The sequence below is a fragment of the Leptinotarsa decemlineata genome, unplaced genomic scaffold (genome assembly GCF_025532065.1).
Source record: "Leptinotarsa decemlineata unplaced genomic scaffold, Ldec_3_MD MMD2_tig00026294_RagTag_RagTag, whole genome shotgun sequence".
Lineage (NCBI taxonomy): Eukaryota > Metazoa > Arthropoda > Insecta > Coleoptera > Chrysomelidae > Leptinotarsa > Leptinotarsa decemlineata.
In genome coordinates this window covers 8,016,543-8,039,896 of record NW_027412674.1, presented here as the reverse complement: position 1 = coordinate 8,039,896, position 23,354 = coordinate 8,016,543, and the positions used below count along the sequence as shown (strand labels likewise).

The window sequence follows — 23,354 nt, the reverse complement described above, 5'->3', positions numbered from 1 at the left end:
CGTTGTGGAATAAAAATCAGATATCATTCAAATGAGTTCTACTTTAAATGAATAGTAACAAATTGCACTTACATAGAACACTGTCATCCTCACTGGTATACACCGATGTTTCGCCTTAAGACACTTGCCCTAAGGCTCTTCAGTACCAAATTAGATAACATTATAGAAAATACACACACTTCATTCTTGAATTACGATTTTTAATGTCACGGAATAAGCTTGATCTGCTTATGTCATCGATGACATCGTAATGACATTCATTCACCTGTTTGATTTAATCCCAGCCAAGAGGAATCTCTGTTGAATTGAAGGGGTTATGTTTTTTAGGAGTGATTACTTTTTGGGAAAGAAAGTTTTTGGCTTTCTGCTACACCATCTTGATACAAAAAAAGAAGGATGAGGGAATCTTCCAAAGAAAGGAAGGTAGTAACTCTATACATGGATGTGTAGATCATGCAAAAAAGTAACTTTCAGACACAAACTGAAAGTCCTCCTGAAACAGCTACTTTAATATAAACATTGAATTATACGAAAGAAAAAAATTCTTTCGAAACAAATACTCAGTTTGTATTTCAAACATCGTTGTGAAATAAAAATCAGATATCATTCACATGAGTTCTACTTTAAATGACTAGTAACAAATTGCACTTACATAGAACACTGTCATCCTCACTGGTATACACCGATGTTTCGCCTTAAGACACTTGCCAAGGCTCTTCAGTACCAAATTGGATAACATTATAGAAAATACACACACTTCATTCATGAATTACGATTTTTAATGTCACGAAATTTTTTTCTTTCGTATAATTCAATGTTCATATGAAAGTAGCTGTTTCAGGAGGACTTTCTTTCAGTTTGTGTCTGAAAGTTACTTCTTTGCATGATCTACACATCCATGTATAGAGTTACTAATTTTCAAATTGATTACTTCCTTCCTTTCTTTGGAAGATTCCCTCATCATTCTTTTTTTTATCAAGATGGAGTAGTAGAAAGCCAAAAACTTTCTTTCCCAAAAACTACATTGCGTTATTGGAGCGTTTGAAGGACGACATCGCGGAAAACGGGACCATTTGATGAAAAATAAAGTACTGTTTTATCAAAACAATGCACTGTGTTATAAATTGAAGAAAACGATGGCAAAGTTGCATAGGGCTTGGAATTGTTTCCACATCCACCGTATTCTCCAGATCTGCCGCCTATCGACTTTCTCCTGTTTTCACAGCTCAAGAGAATGCTCGCTGGAAATAAATTTTGCGCTGATGAAAAGGTAATCGTCTAAACTGAGGCCTAAAAACAAATTTCATGATCGCTATAATCGTATTGCCCTCGAAGTCAACTATATTGAATAATAAAAGCAAATTTTATCAAAACATTTTTCTGTATGTTAATCTACGAACTGTTCAGCACAACTGTTCTTTATATATAACCGAATTTTTTTCAGATATTTAATGACTGAAATTGTGCATCAATTCTGTTTTAAATCCGAAATTTTCAAGATTTTCCACCCACTTGCATCACACCAAAATCGGAGCACTACTGGCTGTATGTGGTCTATAAAATAATGACAATGGGAATATAAAACTCAGGGATACGAAGGAAAAAATAATTCATTGATAGCAACTTTTATTCAATAAAAGCCACTTTCTGTTACAAAAAATATATAATTCATCATGAATGAGTACATACGATACAATAAATAAGCAATTAACATATCTTGGATGTTATTACAAAACTTCTAAATATAGGTATTTCCTATATCAATCTATCATATAATAAAATAAGTACGAAACTATACATAAATACATATATACAATGGTTAAGATTACTCTTGAGCAGTCCATCAATTATTGTCAGAATTATTACAAGTTAGTAAGACATCACATTTCTATTCTTTGCTTAACTTTGCTTGAAGATAAAACTATTTCAAAAGATTGACATATTCAAATATTTATTATCTACAACAGTCATAAAAACTCAAGAAAGCTCTGCACACTTGCAGGAAGCATCTTTACTTTGAGGATTCTTCTTTTTTGTCAGTCTCAAGTGAAATAGCTATTCACTCAGAAAATATATTCAAGATACCAATAATTACACGTATTGGATTATTTTCACAGCCTTCAATTTAAAATGAAAGATGACAAAAGACAACGAAAACTCTGAACCTTTCTAAATAAATTGAACGGGTTAGATCTTAAGTACGAAACTACAAAGGCAGTCGGTTTCATAAAGCTTTTTACGATATAAAAGTCTTCTGGGTGCAGAATTTACTGGCATTCCCCAAATTTGGGTTATTCGTATTTATAATATTAACTTCTGAACATTTTGGTTGGTCCTTCTCAATTTCTAAAATAATAGATTTGCCAGAGCAAACATCATTATTGATCAAGTTAATCTTTGCATTAGTGGTGTTCTTCTCAAAGCTAACACTAGGACTTTGTTCTTTTCGCAAAAGCAGAGGTAGTTCAACTTGTCTTCTGTAGTCTTCACTCTGTTGAGAGTAATATGTATTGTGATGTGTAGGAATGTACTCCTTTCCCAACAGATTATCATACGTTGTGCCACTGCCCATATGGTTACATTTTTCCTTGACATTTTTAGAGTGATGATTCATTGGCTGGACATACATTGTTGGCCTGTAAAAAAATAAAATCATATAAAATCCAGTATATTCAAAGATAACAAATATGTATTATTTAAATAGATAATGCAATGATTACGGTTCGACATCTTGCCATTATGGAAAATAGAGTTTTAATATAATCAAATATATTTATTCAATACAAGTGTCAAATATAAAAAATTTGCTTGAACTTTCGAACTGTCTTACAAAAATTTGATTTTTCCTTTTTTAAGCAAGCTGAAATTCGAAAAATCAACCAGACATTTTGCAATGATCATTCTGGAGATTTTAGAGTCGAAGATGAGCCCCGAAGTGGTGGCCAAGATGAGGATTTGAAGATCCTGATAGGGACTGACCCCCATTTCAAACGGAGCTTGGGATGGTAGAAGAACTGTGCGTCAGCTCTCATACGGTTTTTGACGGCTTAAAACGCGTGGGGAATGTCGAAAAGCTCGAAAAGTGGGTGCCCCACCATTTGAACGACCAACAAAAATTGTCACGTTTTTTGGATCGAATCGAAACGTATGATGAAAAGTGGATCCTCTACGACAAAAAGAGATGTTCAAGACTGTAGTTGGACACCGATGAGCGACCCAGGTACCCACAAAAAACCATGTATGCTGTATGGTGATGGTGGTCAGCGATTGAGCGTAGAAGTTCTGCCTCACCACCATACTCCCTAGACCACTCGCCAACCGATCTGGAGCACACAATTTTTATGCGGACGGAATTAATGACTTGTGTTACGTTGGCAAAAGTGCGCTGATTCAAATGGCGCTTATTTCGATTATGCCCGTATTCGCCGTATACCAGTAAGCGAAGCTTAAGGGGTAAGCTCGCTTAACGCTTCAGTTTTGTATGCACCGTATCAACAAATGCCTTTAAGTTGGCTTAATTGTAAGCGGCCAAATTCGGTGGCTTTATACGTAAAGGCAAGCTTATGTAGACATCAGAACCTCACTTATCATTCTTTAGTTTTGGAAATAATGCAAGTATCGTTTTGCTGATATGTTTTAGTAAAACAGTTGTTGCTAGCGCCCGATCTAGGAGGGGGCGGGCAAACCGGGCAATTGACATCACTGAAATTTCACATCATGTTTTAGTAGATTACAAATATAAAATGTGGTCACACTGCGTTCTTCAAGTTGTGCTGGATGCTTTGCACGATGGTGCATACAGCACGATCGGGCATGACGGCAGTGCGCGGTCGCGGATGGATAGCAAGATGGATGGTGCGTACAGGCCTTTAGTTTCGTGGGGTTGGCAACACTGGTTGCATGCAACGGTGGTCTGTCTGTCTTCTTATCTACAAACATTCAAAGATACAAATACATTTATTTCCCTCACTCATGCCAGTTACAGTTTCTTCATACCTCTGTTGCTTTCAATTCTATTAATTGAATTTAACGCATATCTTTATCTACCTTACGAGATTATAAAAGTAATAAATTAAAGTTATAGTTCGAAAGTCCTGAAATTGAAAAGTGGATGTTAGTGACAGAAAATCATTTCATTTTGATTTAATAAATACATAGAATACATGTACTTAATATCGGCAGAGAAAATTCGTCTTTTTATAGGTTAAAATTACACCATCTATGGAATAACGCATGGGTAAAAGGCGGCAAATATTATTTTGCCTGGAGTGGCGAAATAGCTGGATTGGGCCCTGGTTGTTGCAGAATGATGGAACTAGAAGATGAAATCATTCTGGAAGTCGATAATGGCATTTTACACATCATTGATTTTGGATTTCCATGAAGAATTTTTAGAAGGCCCAACTATTTCAAGGAATTGGATGGTATTGCCTTTTATAGAAGATTCGGATTGACCCAGCTGACAACACTATATGTGCTGGAACTCATAGAAGATGCTTTAGAATTTGAAAACGATTTGTAAAAAAAAATTCAATTGTTTTTACTTTTTTTTTTAAATACAATCACATAAGATATAACTGACCACATGTAAAATAGCAAATTTATAAGTTGTTTTATAGTATTATTATTGTTCAGCAGAGCTGGCCATCGGCCGAGATGCAAGTAGTCCAGAGTAGAATATTTCTCCCTCTATAAGTGGTCAGTTAGATTTTATTTTACAATACTGGGGGATATGAATTGCAAAAATCAATAATCCGTTGAGGTAAAGTTTGTAACTCTTACTTTTTCATCCATTTCGCTAGAAATAAATATGAATATTCACTGGTAAGCACGTTTTTTGTCTGATTCTGATACTTTTCGACAACAAGGTAAAAGTAAACCATCGAAACCCCAATTTTCATTAAATTGACCAAACATTCGGTTCTCGTGATTTGAGAATTGACGCGTAAATAGTAATAACCCCGAAAAGATACAAAGTTGCCAAGTTATTTTGGCGCTTGGCTAAGTCACGTTCATTGTTCTGAGGTGCATACCGCAAACATTCAAGTTTGGCTTGAGTTTTAAGCGGGCTTACGCAAGCTTCAAAAAGATACAACTTTGCCAAGTTATTTTAGCGCTTGGCTAAGCCACGTTTATTGTTCTGTGGTGCATACCGCAAACATGTAAGCTTGGCTTGAGTTTTAAGCGGGCTTAGGCAAGCTTCGCTTTACAGAAAAAATGGCGAATACGGGCATTAAATACTCATAAAACTCATATAAAACTCAAAGTTCATCTTCATAAAATTGCCTTGATGAATAAACAAAAGTCATATTTTAATTTTCAATAGTTTTTTGACACAAAATGGCTTATTTATAGTTTCGCAGCCTTTTTTTTATATCACACATATCAATATCCTTGTAGTGAGCACGTGATACATACAATAAGTACCTATAATTACCCACTAAACTAACGCATGCTAGTTCTCTTACAACTTACAACTTACTTACAACTTACTTCACAAATATCAATGATCAAGGCTATCCAAGAATCCTTGACAGCCTTAATCCGTCCTCATGAATATGGCTGTCATAAACAAAAAAAAACTTTCAAATTCAAATGATAGTTCCAGAGATTAGACTGCTCGAACAAACAAAAAACTCTTCAGCTTCCTTATATCAGTACAGATTTTAAAACCTAATTGGAATATGTTTTTGTGGTATCCATACAATTGGCCTCATTGAAAGAGTACAGAAAGTAATCACCAAAACCCTGTATAATTTAGAAACATAGCTTTCGAATGTGTGTGTATGTTTGTGAAGCAGGGTTTCATTTTGAAGATTTCCATTCCTACAGGCTTTTGATAATACTCGTATACCAGTCCGTTCAAAAAATAAGGTAAATGTTCATTTTTCTCGACAAATTTTTATTCATTCATTAATTTCTATTCTGCCCCCTTTGAAGTAGTCCTCCCACTTATGCCAGCGTTTCTCCAATCCTCGGAGCAGTTCGTATATACACTTTTTGTTATTTCTTTGAACTCTCTCAGCGATTCGGTTTTTGTCTCATCAATCATCACAAAACGCCGCCCTTTTATGGATTTCGTCAATCTTGGGAACAAAAAAAAATCGCAGGAGGTCAAATCTGATGAATACGGTGGCTAAGGCATAATTACCATGTTGTTTTTGGGCAAAAAATTATAAACAAGCAATGACGAGTGAACAAGTGTAAAAGCCATGAATTGTTTTTCCACAATACCGGACGTTTTCATCAAATTACTTCTCGCAAGCGGCGCATAACTTCAAGATAATACTCATTATTGACTGTACGACCATGTGGCAAGAACTCCTGATGCATTACTCCCGATGCACTACGCCACGGTAATCGAAGAAAACAGTGAGCAAAACCTTGACATTTGATCGAACTTGTGGTGCTTCTTATGGTCTTGGATCTTATGGGCTCTTCCATTGGAACGATTGGACTTTGGTTTGGATGTTATAACCATATACCCATGATTCGTCACCAGTTATGAACCTTTTAAGCAAATCTGTATCGCCATTGACGACATTCAACAATTCCTGAGCGATGCTGTTGCGACGGTTTTTCATTTGATCAAAACTCAGCAATTTTGGAACGAACCTCGCTGCCACTCACTCCATGCCCAAAATTTCCGAAAAAATTGCATGGCACGAGCCAACCGATATACCGACACCCTCAGCAACTTCTCTAATAGTTATACGAATATTCTCCATAATAATTTTCTTCACTTACTCAACATTTTCATTGGTTGCTGATGTGCTTTGGCGTTCAGAGCAAGCATCACCATTCACATCTTCTCGATCCTCTGTGGAAAGCTTGGACCAATTTGAAAAATTTTTCTGACTCAGAGTACAATCATCGTATGCCTCTGTTGACATTTCAACATGCTAAACAGCTTAAATTGTGAACATATGTTCGAGACGAGTGTACCAACATAAAAAAATCGCGAATCGAATGTACTTAGCCCGCGAAATTTGAACATTCACCTTATTTTTTGAACAGTCCACATATGACTTCATAATAGCATACGAGGTAATATTACTAAGGTTGTACATCTCAACTTTGAATAAACTTTGGCACAAATGGGATGACTGTAATTTTCGAAATCTTTTCAAACCACTATTCTCGTTGCTCAAGTTCTTTCACTATAACGATTGAGAGTAGATAATAGTTCACTTCTTCAGTATGATAATATGATCAAACTCTCCAAACTGTGATCTATCCATCCACATCGTAACGAATCTGAATCCGACCCTGGCCAGTACGCCAGCCGACTCATGGAACAAACAGATGACATCACCGCGAAAGAATGCAGTCGGAAATCGCCGGTAAAATTCTAATACCGAACCGACTACAGAATTTTAGAAGGGACCGTTACCGATATAAGCCCGTTTTCCCAACCGAAGAGGGCAGTTCAGAAAGTGAGTCGAGCGGCTAAACAAAAAGTTCAAATAGTGGAAATAAATTAAGCGTTAGTTGCTAAGTTGCTATATTAGTTTGTGATTAGTGAAATATGGTTGGAAATAAATTTGTTTAAGACAGTTAATTTCTTAATTTGTCACAATATGTTTCAATTTTAATTTTATTCTGACAAACACGAAAAACAGTAGGTACACCGTGTATGAAGCCTATTAATGCAAATCTGTAAATGAATAAATATTAAACGATGGAGGTTCTTATTTCTATTGTCTAAAAATAATACTATTCCACCTATAAAAAGTTGTGAGTAAATTTCAGTAGTCTAAATTGTTGTAAAACTATTTTACATCCAAAATTAAGTTTACACTTCATGAAAGCTTGCTAGTTTTCTGTCTGTTCGATAGAGGGCATCTCCGTAGGGGAATCGTCATGCTCACTTCATATCTAGGATTACCAAGAGATTAAATGTACGAAAAACTAAAGTCATATAAGTATATAGATACATTACATACCCCAACTTATGCATAGCAGCATTTTGGTGCTCACTCTTGAGAATTTTCACTGCCAAGGCGATGAGAAGGAAAAGAATTACAGCGCCACAAATGGGAACTGCTATAGTTGCTGCTCTAAACCAAACATCTGCTTCCGAGTACAAAAAAGTCTCCTTTTGCTGATATCTGGTTTCTGTTACTTGAGTTACATCATCTGGAAAATGAAATATAAATATCAGATGTGACCACTGTAAAGGTTCATCCTTGACTTGATAGTAGGTGATATAATATTAAATTGTATCAAAAGTTGAGTCCGTGTTTATGAATCTACTTTGAAATGTAATATCTCAGTGAATTCTTATTTAATTTAACGCAACGTGTTAGGAATCACACGTTCAAAGGTAAGATCTCGTTAGTCCTTTGCTCCCACAAGTTTCGACTTCTGAGGGTTGTCGTTCGTAGGAGTGCGACAACTGGTTAACGGAAAAACAGATTTTTAAACAGATTTAAACAAGTCGATTGATTTCGTCACCATAAACAGTTATCGAAGTGCTTGTAAAGATGGTAGTTCGTTGGCAAGAGGCCAGAGGAGTAAGGTTAGCAAGGCAGAACTTCTACGCTCAATTCGTTTAATTTTTGTACGATAATTCGTGAACGTGCGGACGGGCGTGGTCGAGGAGCAGAATCGGACCTCTTCTGTTGCCAAGTGCCGGATGCTGCTTGCACAATTTTCAATCAACTCTGCTATGATGGTTTGGCCCGGTTAAAAGTCGTTCTCCAAATGAAAGAGTTCTTAAACAGTGAAGTTCGAGGTGTACTAAGTTGAATCTCAAAACAATGAGTGGCAACAGTCCGTCGCATATTTCTGATATGTATCGCTCTTGGTGGAATCAAATGTGACAAGTCACTTGAACCTTTCATCGATGTTCCAGACTATCAAGGTTGAAAGTGATGTTGGCGTCTCCAATCAGGCGGATGACTCTTTTCTGGATGGCATCCAGCAGCTTCAGGGTATGCTTAGGGGCAGAGCTCCATACATGAGAACAATACTCCATCTGAGCTTTATAAAGCATCAAAAGTTGCTGAGGTGTGTATAGTTTTCTGGTTCGGAACAGGCTTTTGAGAAGCAGCATTTGCAATTCCAGCGACATGGTTGTGCCAAGACATATTGGGGTTCCATTTTAACCCCCAATAAACTTATCGAAGCAGAGAGCGGAATTGTCTATCCTGATACTATTATATCCGGTTCGGAAGCATTTATCTTTTTGGATAAAACCGATGCCTGGGTTTTCATGGCATTGGTTTGAACCTGGTTACTTACACTCCAATTCGAAATCACCTCTAGATCCTCAATAAGATATGCAACCTCCTACTGCCGGCGAAGATGTGCCTCCGTAGCTGATGTCCTGGAATCCAAATGGAATGACTAGACAAGTGTGTCAGCAAAACAATATATTGAATTCTTGGTTTTTTTCCTCCAGTCGTTGACATGAAATAATAAGAGGGTTGGAGACAATATGGATCTCTAAGGAACACCAGCGTTGATGGTAAAAGTTTTCGAGAGATATCCATTGACGGCCACTTGCAGGGAACGTTCTTTCAGGAAGCTGGAGAGTCATACACAAAAATGATCCGGCAAACCATAGCATCGAAGTTTGGCCAGAAAATCATCATGCCACACACTTCCAAAGACCTTAGAAATATCAAGTGCAACAGCCCTTGACTCTCCACGTTTCTCGATTGCGTTATTTCAAATACGGATGACATACGATAGAAGGTCGCCTGTTGATCTTTGTTTTCAAAAGTCATATTGATGATCGCTCATATTTGATGTTAGAGCCTTCCAAATACACACACCGGCAAAGTCTAGGGATATTTTTATAACATACTAAATATCATAAAAATAAATGCATGATGTCGTTTAATTTCAATTAAATTGGTACACTCGACCACTCTGTAGATTTCTATGGGTTGAACAAAGCCTGCAAAAACGGTAACTAATCTTTTATCAAGTTTTTTACAAACTGTAGGTTTTCGGCTAAAATGAACAATCTGAAAGTGTCGAGTTTGTACATTCTATGCAGTTCTTGCTCAGCAATTAAACTGGAAATATTGTGCTTTAACATGGAACGCCATCACTTACCATTGGCTGAGATGAATAGAGCTGTAGGGCTTCTTCAAGGTGGCATGCGACAAAATGATGTAGCTCTTCGTTTGGGGGTCTCCCAAAGTGGTATCAGTCGATTGTGGCGGCGTTTCCGTGAAACTGGCAGTCCAGCCGAACAACATCCAGGGCGAGGACGCGCTACAACTGCAGTTCAAGACCGATTTTTGGTCTTAACCGCAAGAAGACAACCGACAATCACAGCATCTGAGTTGGTTAACATGTCGCAGCAGACACACCAGGTAACTATTGGTCGTGATACTGTCAGAAATCGACTGCATGGAGCAGATCTCCACAACAGAAGGCCACTTAGATGTCCACCTTTGTCGAGAGGCAATCGCGGTAGAAGATTAGAGTCTTGTCAAGAACATCAAAACTGGGATGCAAATGATTGGGAAACAGTTTTGTTTACAGACGAATCCAGATTTGGATTTCATCCAGATTCTCGTCGAGTAAGACTGTGGAGACGACCTGGAAATAATGAACGTTTGAGACACGTCCAGGAAGTCCACACATACAGAGGTGGTACAGTAATGCTATGGGGCGGAATCATGATCGGCGGCAGAACCGATCTCGTTTTTCCAAATCGCTACCTCACAGCTCGACAGTACCTCGACACCATTCTTCTACCTATCGTCCGTCCGTTTGTTGGTGCTGTTGGTGAAAACTTCTACCTAATGCACGATAATGCTCGTCCACATGTCGCACGTCTAGTGACTGACTGGCTCACCAACGAAGGAGTTGATGTATTGCCATGGCCAGCACAATCACCGGACCTGAATCCCATCGAGAATGTGTGGGACATGCTTCAACGAAGAATTACTCCGCATATGGGGAACATTCACACAACGTTTCAATTGAGAGAGCTTTTAATCGCTGAATGGGCAAATGTACCTCAACAAGACATTAACAATCTCATTTTGTCGATGCACGATAGATGTAGGGCCGTAATAAACTAGCGTGGAGGCCATACTTTGTACTGATTCCAATTTTTTTGTATTATGATTATTTTTCGGGGTGCCAAAGAAGAGCCATATTTTTTTTAGTTTTGCTTATATGCGCACTCAGTATTTTTGACCATTTAATAAATTTTGTTGTAAGTTACATTCGTTTAATAATCACCCGTCAACTTTTTTCCCCAAAGCGATCTAAAAAAAAAATATTGCCATTTTTAAAAATATCTCTAGACTTTTCCGATGTGTGTATTTAAGGATATGGTGGTTCATGGCTTTCTCCATGATACTAATGGATCAGCCTCCATCGGGGTCCTCGAATATTTGTCCTGGATTACTGTAGGTCGACCACTTCGGGGCTTATCTTCGAGGCTAAAATCTCCGGAACAAAATTTCGCAAACCAATGTCAAACACTGCGTTATTTGCCACTATCATTGCCAAATGGCTGGGTAATTTTTCGGGCTGTTTCGGCAGCGTTGTGGTTCGACGTCATATAGTAATAAGTTGAATAAAGGCAAAAAATTGAAATTTGGAAAAAATGAACAGCATTAATGTATAGAGTACAAAAAATATTTTTTGAGATATGGAGTTACAAAACACATGCCATTGAAACGGACAAAATTTTTGAACGAATCCAGTATGACCATTATTCATTTTTATGTTATCAATAACAAAAAAAATTGCTTCATGCCGAATAGTCGATAATGTTTATTTATGCAAGTGTTCCATGTTGCCACTGATGACTATTCTTTTAGTTTTAGAGAACTAGATAAAGAAGCGTATATTCAGAAACGTATACCATAAAAAAGTGTGTTGAAGAATTTTATTGAAAAATAATTGCAAATTATTACATTAGGGATATCATTGATGAAATATCAAATAAAAATCGAACGCTATTATTCAATAAACCAAACAAATGACAACAACTTAAAATTTCATAAACTACACCTCACGATTTGATCTCCACAAACTTTATTTGAATAAATATAGTTTAAAAAACTAAAAAACACACTTTTAAAGAGCATCGAACTAAAAAGTTAATAATATTTTTTTAAAATAACCTTAAAACAATAACGAACAAAAAATACTAGTATTATTGTAAAAAAAACGTGGGCGCTTTGTGCCATATTTTTTGTATATCAAGTGCCCGTTGCTTTTTTTACAAAAATACTAGTATTTTCCGTTCGTTATTGTTTTAAGCTTATTTAAACATTTTTTTTAACTTTTCAGTTCAATGTTCTTTAAAAGCGTGTTTTTTACTTTTTTTAACTATATTTATTTCACAATAATACTACTATTTTTCGTTCGTCATTGTTTTAAGCTTATTACAAAAAATATTTATTTTTAACTTTTTAGTTCGATGTTCTTTAAGAGCGTGTTTTTTAGTTTTTAAACTATATTTATTTTTCATTTTTTAGTTTCGTATGCTATAAAAGCGTATTTTTAGTCTTTTTAAAATATGTTTATTTTATCTAAGCTTTGGGATCAATCAGCTGAAAATCAGCTACCAAGCCCAAGACAGCAGGCGCGCAAAGGAAGGTTGCAAATGAGGCAGCAGGCACGCGTGTTTATAAAAAAAACACTTTTTTCAAATGAAGAAATACAAGTAAAGTGAGTTCAAATTATATCAAGAAGGTTTCGAACAGCGCCATCTGCCCGAGAATAGATCAAGCAATATTGTCAATATATCAAGGAGGTTATGTACAGCGCCATCTGTTCGCGAATAGATCAAGCAATAATGTCGATAGTTCTGTCAAATACAGATTCTGATATGAAATGAAAAGGAGAGTTACAAACATTCATACAGGTGAAGCTAATATAAAGCGTGTAATAAAAATATATTGCGATATGTTTCGCTAACACAGTAGCTTTATCAAGTGATTTGAATACTACAAGTTGCTCCTTAGTTCATGATATTACTATGGATCTTCATCAAGTAACGGCCGAATCAATCAGAAAAAAACTTTGAATGCAAGATTATTTTGCGTGAAGAACATCTATTTCATAATTAAAGATTCAATAATTAAAAATTTACCTAACAAGGAGTCATTCATCAAATTTTTGGCCGGAGGGCTCTCAATATGATTGCACATGTCATGGTGGCAACAAATCAGCAGTGACTTAGAATTTTCTTTTCTTCTAATCGTTGTCCTCTCGTTGATTCCTCTCCTCTGGCATTTCGATTGTTGATCTCTGTAATGAATGAATAAAAATTAGGTCATCAACATGAGGTCGTACTTAAACATATTTTATATAAAAAATATAAATGAAATGTAGATACATGAAGTCAGTTTACTGCAAACTTCCTATAAAAGAAACTACAAGGGAGACTACATAATATTACAGGAAGTATAAGAGAAAACAGTTTGAATTTCACATATTAGTTAACACAGAAACTTTATTTATTATACATGAAACATGATGTGAAATGAACTATAACAAATATCCAGGGCCGGATTTAGGGGAGGGTAGGCGGGGCTAATGCCCCGGGGCCTCCACAGCAGAGGATAAAGATAAAAAATATCAAAATTTTGAAGGAGCAATTTTTTTGTTTTTTTTTCCTATTTTTTTTTGTTATTTTTCAAGAATGCTGTTATTGATATATTCATTCACTATCAATTTTTGATTTGATCGAGCATTTCAGTTGCAATACTTTTTTTATTGTGTAATTTATGCCTATGAGTTGAAGAGAAATAAAATAAGCATAAACACCAAAAAAACGGTTGACCCTGCAGGTCATCCTTACAATTTCTCGCTTCTTTGAGCTTAAAATTTTGAAAATTATTTGACAAAATCACTTGAATGGAAATTTTTAAACGACACTATTTGTTGAACGCGTCTGTTTTCGCCTGCAGACCAGAACATCTAGAAGGACAAAGGTAATATGTCCTTCTGGATGTTCTGGTCTGATAGGTCCAAAATACATCTCTCAGAGTCGATAAGGGGCTTTGATGGGTCATTTCTCAAGAGTCTTAAGGGACTGTAAGAAAACTGCGGCATAGTAGAAAGCTATAGAATCTTCGAATTGTTGAAGTAAGAGTAATTAGTTTTGAACAACTATTCTTTTTTATAGTACAAATGACCCGAATTCTTAAATCTACTTACTCACATCCTTCTGCCAGAAGATGGTATGCCAATGTGGAATTGGTCTTTCTATTCAATAAGCTACTTCTATGCTCTTTATTTCTTTGGAAAAATCTTCTCCGCGTTTTGCCAATAACTAAGATTTGGACAAAAACCACAAGTCACCTTATACACTCCTGAACTATCCAATCGAGATGAGCTAACCAGGCGCAATAGCCTCATCAATATTTTTGTTCTAGATATTAGAATTCACAGTTTAATTATATCAACACACTTCAACAATAAAATATAATTCATTAGGAATGCGATAAATAATGACATCTTGGAATTATTATCAATTAGAGAAACTTGGTGATTTATATTTCCAGTCAACGACCTCCTTTAATTAGCATAATATATGCATGTCTTATCTGTTTTATGAATTTAAAGAATGTTGCTGGACAAAATAAAACTTATGAAATATTTTCCTACTTTATCTTGAGTTCTTGGCATTTTTCACGTAATAGATTCAGACAAAGATGATTGTTGTTGTGTTAACTAGTCTATAATGAATAATGAATATTCATATAGTTCGATGAAATAATTTCCAGTAATATAACAACGACACTGTAAGTATAGTCCGGTGTAAGTAGAAAATACTATCTAAACTTGAGATATGATACATGTTACAAACCCAACGAATGGCATTATATTATTAACCTTAGTAAATACTATTGTCTTCATTATTTTGTCCATAATACATGACCATACAAAAAAAAACGAAAAGGCCGATGTTCATAATTTAAGATCTAAGCATAAGTGAATTATATTCTTCTATATGAACGAAATATCAGTATTCGGACTAGTCAGTCCTACTGTGAATTCCTTTGATTTAAAGTCGAAATTAACCAGGAATCAAACGTTTCAAGTCAATATCTTTATTTTATATAACTTTCAAATTATTGTCAATGTCAAAAATCGTCTTTTTTATAAACAAACCACGATAAATTATTTTAACGTACTAAGTGAACAAAAGTTAACAAAATCAATTGAAGCAACAACATTTTCCCCCTCGTGATGAAATCACTGCATTTGACATAGTCTTCAATTCATTTTTGTTAAGAACCTGTACCACTCATCAATTTATAGATCTTCGAAACTGGCCGTTTATAGGTTCCTGATTTTGTTTTTTGAGTTTTTTATGTTTCTTCGAGTGTTTCTTCTTCTTCTTATGCTTTTTGTCTTTTTTCCTTTTCCTTGCATCCCCTTCATCATAGGAATCGCTTCCCGACTTTGCCTTTTTTTGTGCCTCTTCCTTTTTGGAAATATCTTCATCGTTATCAGAGGAGCTACTGCCCTTTTTATGTTTTTTTGATTTTTCTCTATCAGTTTCATCAGAACTATCTTGTTTTCTCTTTTTTTTTAGTGGGAACGTCACTGTCACTAGAATCCTTCTTTGACTCTTTTCCTTTTTCTGAACTGACTGACTTGAGCTTCTTCTTCATTCTCTTCCCATCTTCAGAGTCGAAGCTCTGATGTATTTTTATTGCTACCTTCTCCTCACTACTGTCACGTTTCTTCTTTTCCTTTTTCATCTCCAGCTCTCTAGAAGATCAGTCATTATCATTCTTCCACAGTAGACCTATTTCAAAGTGATTTCCATTTCGATTAATGGTATTTTCCATTTTTCTCAACGCCCTATCATCTTCTTTAGATCTGCCATTTTCTTCCGGGCTTCTTATGCCAAAATTGTCAATTTTGAACGAGTCTCTCACTAGATTGTGAATATCTTCATCAATTCGTTCTTGAGACTTACAACAAACGTGAAATATTAAAGACGATTCATCAGCAACTTTTCCCTGGGGGTATCTGCCATGTAGTACCCATCCCAGTAGAGTTTTTGATACAAACGGTGCATTTCAGTAACTTTAATATATTTTCCTTGCAATATTCAAAGCACATTGATCCTGACCAATAATAATTTTTGTTGTGCATCATAAAAAGAAAGTACAGGTGCTTCTCTGATGTATGGATAGATTCTACTCAGGTATTCGACATCAATGGTTTGTCTTGGAAGTGAGAGTCCACTTACAGTTCGAACTTCATTCATTTTGTACATTCTTGAGTTATTTTCCATTGAAGATACCTCTACATTGTTAAGCCACTGATAGCAGAGTGACTCAACCGGTCCATCCAGTCCTAATTCATGGTCAATTTTGCTGTCTATCATTGTTGTCGTAGCTGCCTCGTCTAGTACAGCAAAGGTAGAAATTTCTTTTTTAGGTCCTCGAAGTTTCACCGGAATTATTCGAAGAAGGATTGTGGGGTTATCTCGTCGGCTCTCCTCTCAATTTCGGCTCTCCTTCTCTCTACTTCGGCCAATTTTCTTTTTCCAACATTCGTCGTCTAGAACTTGAAGATTTCGTAATTTTTTATTTGTCTTCGACATTAGATGGGCCTTCTAATGAAGAACGTTTCTGAAACTCCGAAACTTGTCGTGGGTCATAACATACGTCGCTATATCTTTCAGGAGGAACTCCTTTAGTTTTTCTCTCATTTCTCCTCAGGTTAGACATGGACATTGCAATTGATTTGGTTCTTTTTCTTTTGCTCGAAGGACCAATGTTCGAACTAGTCAGTCCTACTGTGAATTATTTTGATTTAAAGTTGAAATAAACCAGGAATCAAAGGTTTCAAGTCAATATCTTTATTTTTTAACTTTTCAAATTATTGTCAATGTCAATGTCAAACCATGATCAATTATTTTAACATACTAAGTGAACAAAAGTTAACAAAATTAATTAAAGCAACAACAATCAGTTTAGGACCCCACAATTCTGATGAAGATGTACCAATTACTGTTTTATTCACTGATTTGATATAATAATAATGATAATAATAAAGGTGCGGAAGGTGCAGACTGTCACCTGTTCTTTCACCTAACCCGATATAGACTACTGTAATGTAAAGTCAGAACAAACATAAAAAACATTGATTACTTTTCAATGAATTTACGTTACAAGGAATATAAACATTGCTATCACCAAATTAATAAATCTCAGATTAAATTGGAGATAAAAACTAGTCAAGGAAACATAAATAAGTAATTGTTTCAACATTGTTGATGCTAAACTATAATTTTCATTTCGTACTGGAGATGCAGAGTGAGCATTTTTTCATTATTAGAAAAAAATAAACGACAGAAATTGAAAATTACATCAGAGCGTAGTATTATTATCTTATTGTACAAATAGGGAGGGTTTTAGTATTTTAAAACTTTCTGAAAGAAGCAATAAGAATGAAGGAACCTTCGAAGGTTCATATTAAGCCAGTTGTTAGTTCTCAATGTATATGAAATCCTATGATATTTTCTGATAACATAGATTAACCTCAAGCAAACATTTTCGAACTTTTGAATTCAACTGTCACATAGTAAACTCTTAATTATTTTATTCAACAACTGTCTATTTCGATAAATCAGTTTGAGATTACAGTATGCTTTTTGTAAACTTGTACTGATATGATAAGAAAATCGCATTTCTTGGTCAATCCACAAACCAAGATCCTCGAAAGTCTTAAAGCTCCAATCTGAATGCTGCCAAAGTTGTTTGCAATACATTCTTTTCTTGCGTTCTTTCTACCAAAAACGATCGCAACTGTTTTATTTGAGTTCAGTTTTAGGCACTAATTCATACAAAATTGCCCAAGATTATAGAGATCAAAATTCAAAGCACTCATAGCCTGAGAGTACTCTTCAGGTTTCAACGACAAATATAATTGTGTGATAGGAAGGACTTAGGAAAGTTGCAAGAATATAGACTGAAGAGTGGGGGCCCTAATACTGACCCTTGTGGTCATCAATTGTTTGAAAATTCAGAAACTTTTCCACCATATAGTACTGCCTGAGTTCTATCGCTTATAAAGCGGGATAAAAGTTTGAAGGCTTATCTGCTGATCCCTACAAAATTAAAAATGGCTTGTAACAATCTGTGATTGAGAGTATCAAATGGCTCAGAATAATCTAGTGATATCAAAACAAATACTTTCCATTTATCCTTTAGAAGAGCAGAAGTGCAGCTATGATCTGACCTAAAACCAGATTGGTTATTTTGAATGATATGATAGATAGCTCGTACTGGAACTGGAATCTATTGAAAATAATTTCCTAACGTCAGAACAAAATACGGTCTCTCGACGCGTTTCGCTAACCAAGTTAGCGTCCTCAGGAAATCATTATGACTGTCATAATGATCCTGGAATTCAGAGCATTCATACATATTTTAAAGTTCATTCAATCATAATTACAGTTTCGCTCGAATTCAAAGTTATTCCTTTTTACTATAAATATAGATTCAGGAAGTAGTACTTATAACGATTTCAATTCAGAACACACCTATCTACAAACTACGCATTCGAAGATAATTTTCTCCCCGGACGGCAACCTGAATCAACAAATGGCTCGTTCCAATTTCGAATGAAAAAAGATCCGTTACAGAAACCGGTATGACATTTTTCTATTATATATCGGTGTACCAGTTCAATTATTAATGAAAATAGAGAATAAGCGATTCAATTAATGCCATATGAAATCTAGTTGTAGTACATTTATTATTATTGCATTAGTGCGGAGAAACGACTGCAGCTTTACTATTACTTCGTTCATGGGTGTAGTCATGTAGTCTTCTCTCTAAAGAGAAGCTTTGAATGTTATATTCGGTTATTCATTATTGTTCAAGTTGGAATCCGCCGATTATTTTTAAATTAATTACCTTCGTCAATTCTGCTAATCCAGTCATGAAAACAAAACACAGCAGAAGAAGACATTTCTATGATCAGTTTTTGCCATAAACTGAATGAAAAACAAACAACAAATCAATATTGCTTTCATGAAAGCAATCAATCAGAGCGGTAACTCAAAAAGGAATCTACACCACAACAAAAGTACTGACATTCGACGCACAATTCGCTAACCAAGTTAGCATCATCAAAAGATGGCTAATACTGATGATGCCAAAGAGAAATGAGGGCCTCTGTCATCCGTCGGCGTTTACATGCTCCCTATTTCTGTCGCTCAGCTTACATCGGAACTACCAAAAGCAGCATCAACACCAGGTTGCAAGAACACAAGCTTAGCTGCCGCCTCATGCAACCGGAGAAATCAGCAATAGTAGAACATATCCTAGCAGAAACTGATTACGTAATAAAATACGAAGAAACTTCTGTCCCGTCTTAAGCAAGGCGTACACTGCAACAGGACGGACACATGCCGGGTTCGTTCCTCTTTATATAGTTTCTTATGCGGGGTGTGCACTAAGGCAGGCAATGAACAGGTACATGCCAGGACGGGAACAGGACGGGCTGGGAACATGCCGTACCGTGCCTGTCCCTGGTCGTCCTCCCACCCCTACTCCTTCCTTCTCAATCTTCAAGCAAGACGCATATTGCGACACAACGGCAAGGACGGGAACATGCCTGGACGTGGCCTGTCTTTTGCCTGCATTTGTCTCCTTCGCACACTACGACAGGGCGGGATGCCGCGTCCCGTTCCTCCTCCTTCCTTTCTTTCCTGCTTGGTTCCTCTTTTTTATTTCTCTTCCCTTATTCAATAGTACTAAAATCCAAGGTAAAGCATGCGCCATGAGGAGGAAATAAGCAGGGGCTTCGAGAGGAGACGGCTCGGCACGTGTCTGGCCCGTCTTGTTCCCGTCCTGACATGTGCCTGTCCATTGCCTGCCTAATTCCCCCCTCCTCCCATAACAAACTATAGAAAGAGAAACGAATCTTCACGGCATGTATACGAGTCAACAGAACGTGGGTGACATTCAGTAGGCCTGAAATGGACTAAAATACAACTCCGATATATACCCCACCAGCAGCAGACCTATCAACAACGTGGACCAATCAGAACAACTTAGCCCAAGTGCGGACCAATACGGAGTGCATTCTCATGGAAATTTTACCCCTCCCGCACCTACTGATATAAATACGAGTAAACATGGAGCTCCCCAGTTAGTCAATGCTGAGACTTCGAGATACTACATCACCGTTGAAGATGTCTGACACGGTAGCAGTCGAAACGTTTGATACTAGTAGTTCCACTACGGCCTACCACCTCCATTTTGTTCTGTGAAAAGTTTTATGAAAAATGAAATGATTTCGAGAGTAATTTAGACCGCATTTAGGATTGCAGAAAGTCACAACATTTTTTTTCTCTGAATCCTGAGCCTGGATGTCACTCAGGTACATATATTTTGACGAGGCTTGTGACTGAATCACGTTGATGTCACTGAATAATTTTGATTCTTGCCCATCCTTGTTCTCTGGGCTACTCCGTTCTGATGAGGTTGTTTTGGTTTTCGATGTGTATCAAAACTTCTGTTTCCTTATGAGTAAATCAACCTTGCTTTGATGTTTCCTAACAATACTGAGATATATGATTTATACAATTTCAAGCCAAACCATAAAATGAATTAAAAAGATCAACAGATAAGATAAAAAGATATTTGTCGAATTGCAATGGCAATGTCATAGCTGAACCGACCGAGTTTACTCTCACTCCGCAGAAGTATTAGTATGGCAAACTGATGGTCCAATATGGATAGAGGGGTTAGCGCGGCATTGGACGGTTAAACTCTCAACCCCTAGGAAGCACCCTTGTTATATTCCTAGTAGAAGTGCATGCTACGAAGACGTAAGCTCGGAAGTGCCAAAGATCTTTAATTAATTAGACAGCCAAGCAGCACTAAAAGTCATTTACTTGTGAGTCTAAACTGACTTGGAGCTGTACAATCAAAGAAAAGTAACAGAGAGAGAGAGAGAGAGAGAGAGAGAGGAGAGAGAGAGGAGAGAGAGAGAGAGAGACAGAGAGAGAAGTAAGGAAATTGCACTCAAAAAAAATGCGGACCAAATGAAAAAACGTACGAACTTTTCGTAATTAGTTAAGAAAATAAAACTTTGGTTACAAAAAATGAGGAACTTTTTAAACATCTACAATACATATAAAATGATAAAACCTAGTATGAAACGTTAATCAACAAACATTTTGTAAACGAAATTGTGAAGTATGCCTCAATAAGTTAACTAATATTACAATATATAAGCATTGAAGAAGGGCATTGTCAATTACTACACAAGGTCTGTGTATTACTTATGGAATAACTACCTAAAATTTCCTAAGAAAAAAAAACAGTTTGAAACGACGTCTTTCTTTTCATTACTGCACGTAGACATTGATTTATAGGCATCCGTTACGCCTATGCCCAATTGACAGTTATTTAAATCGGTAAAAGTACGCAATTAGGTTCATTCAATGCAATGGCACTTTGACAAAAATTCCTCCAGTAAAAACGATCTACGATTTTCTTGCATTAACAAATATTAATTTTAAACCTGTCTAGGACAAAAATAGAAACTTCAATTACTACTCTAATGATCGAGTTAAATTTATTCAATACATACGAATTGTTTCAACTGTAATTGTATGTAGGTATACTATAATTAATCAGTTCTTGCCTCGTAGCTCTTAATAGGTTATGCATGAACACAACTGTTTAATTTGAAGAGATCTTTCTGATGATAAATCCTTAAATTTAAATAATAATATTGTGAATTAAATTCATAGAAAGTGAAGGAAATCAAAGCACTAATACTAGCAATGGTCCCAAATTGGGCGCCAATTCCTTATGACGTGCTCTCGCTATTTTCTTATTTTGGCAGGAAAATAGCAGTATTGCCTACGTGGAAATGACTAGCCTTAAGTTTGCGAGGTTAGGGCGCGGTTTGAGTTTCGATTTTTATATTAATTCAATTAAAAGTATTGAAAAGGGGCCTCCAAATCAACTGGTCTCATTTGGACGGCATCTACAGTAAATTACAGAAATATTATACTCCTTTTTCAACCGCGAATCAGTAAAACATTGAAAAATAACTTTTTAGAATTAAAGGGGTAATAAAGCGCCGACGGTATAAAACTTGTAACCACTTAATTGAACATCAAAGGATAATTTTATGACTTCCACTTCTTTGTGCCTTGAAAATTAACAATAACCACATTAAGTGTAGATGTTGTGCTGATATTCAAGATCAAAGTTTTTCCTTCGACGAGAGAAGAAACGTGTAAATCACATTCAATTGACTCACAAGGATAAGCTGCCTTATACACGGTGTTTCAGATTAAGATGCTGATCTTTGAGGGCGTGAACACTTGGATGATTTTAAGAAGTAAAATTCAAATACACCATGTCCTAAACCTCCTAACTTTTGAGCTAGGGCTAGAATGTTAACGTCTTAAGAAAAATATGTTTTTTTCATCATAACTGTAATAACTTCATTTTTGAACGATATTGACGTTATCAATTGTCAAAGTTCGAAAGTACCTGTTGAAAGATCGTGTAGATTTAGACAGTGTACATGTTGGATATCACAAATGGCAAGTCCACATTTATGTAACTTCTACAATAGTTTGTATCAACGCAAACATCAATCGATGACAAATTTTATTGCTGTCTGCACAATCCTTGATTTATGTACACTCAGTATTTCTTTACAGAAATAACAGTAAGAATAGAACCGACAACGCATACACCACTATAATTATTCAACATTTACAAGTCAGATCCATTAGATATGACGATTTCCTTTCACAATTGGCATTGTTTATTGTTATTTTGGCGCCACACTTTTCATCCAGACGCGTCATTTGCATCCTCTTTATATTGATGGCAATGATGACCCTGGAAGATCATGTTTCTGAGATCAACAGAAAAAAAGGATATGTAGATGAGAAGGTAAATGTTGTCTCCTTGTGAATTTTACATAATAATACAATTTTACATAATAAATAATCGACGTTATGGCGTATCTACGTGGAAATTAACAATGAAGAACGGATTCATCAATGATACTAGTAATATTTTAGTCCCAACCAGATAATAAAAAAATAAAGCGTGTAGAAAACGTCAATGCAAAGTAAAAAAAAATGACAACTAGAAACATTTTGATTGGGCTGAATCAATTGTAAAAATACCATTCAAGGGCGTAATGTTGTTTGATCGTCGACTATCTGAGCTACCCATTGGGTTATTCGTTATATAGTATAACTAGAATTCCGACTCGGCGTCACTTAAGTAGCGAAGGTATATGCCTACATTTTTTCTGGCATAGTGTCTCATCCGTTTGTCCATGAATAAGGTTCCCGTTTCACCTGTAGGGCGTGCTATTTAAGATACAGGAGCTGGACGTTTCACCTA

The 23,354-nt window shown here is 36.0% G+C and overlaps 1 protein-coding gene across 1 annotated transcript in view; it reads right to left on the bottom strand.

The window, feature by feature from the left end:
• Nucleotides 1-1,609: 1,609 nt before the first annotated feature.
• Nucleotides 1,610-23,354, bottom strand: part of LOC141484830 (uncharacterized) — a 92,644-nt gene continuing 70,899 nt past the window's right edge. The window contains exons 3-5 of the mRNA XM_074180273.1: nucleotides 13,079-13,236; nucleotides 7,947-8,139; nucleotides 1,610-2,636 (exon numbers count right to left, since the gene is read on the bottom strand). Of these exons, the coding sequence (XP_074036374.1) occupies nucleotides 2,237-2,636; nucleotides 7,947-8,139; nucleotides 13,079-13,236 (751 nt within the window). The 3' untranslated portion in view covers nucleotides 1,610-2,236. The remainder of the gene's footprint in view (nucleotides 2,637-7,946; nucleotides 8,140-13,078; nucleotides 13,237-23,354) is intronic.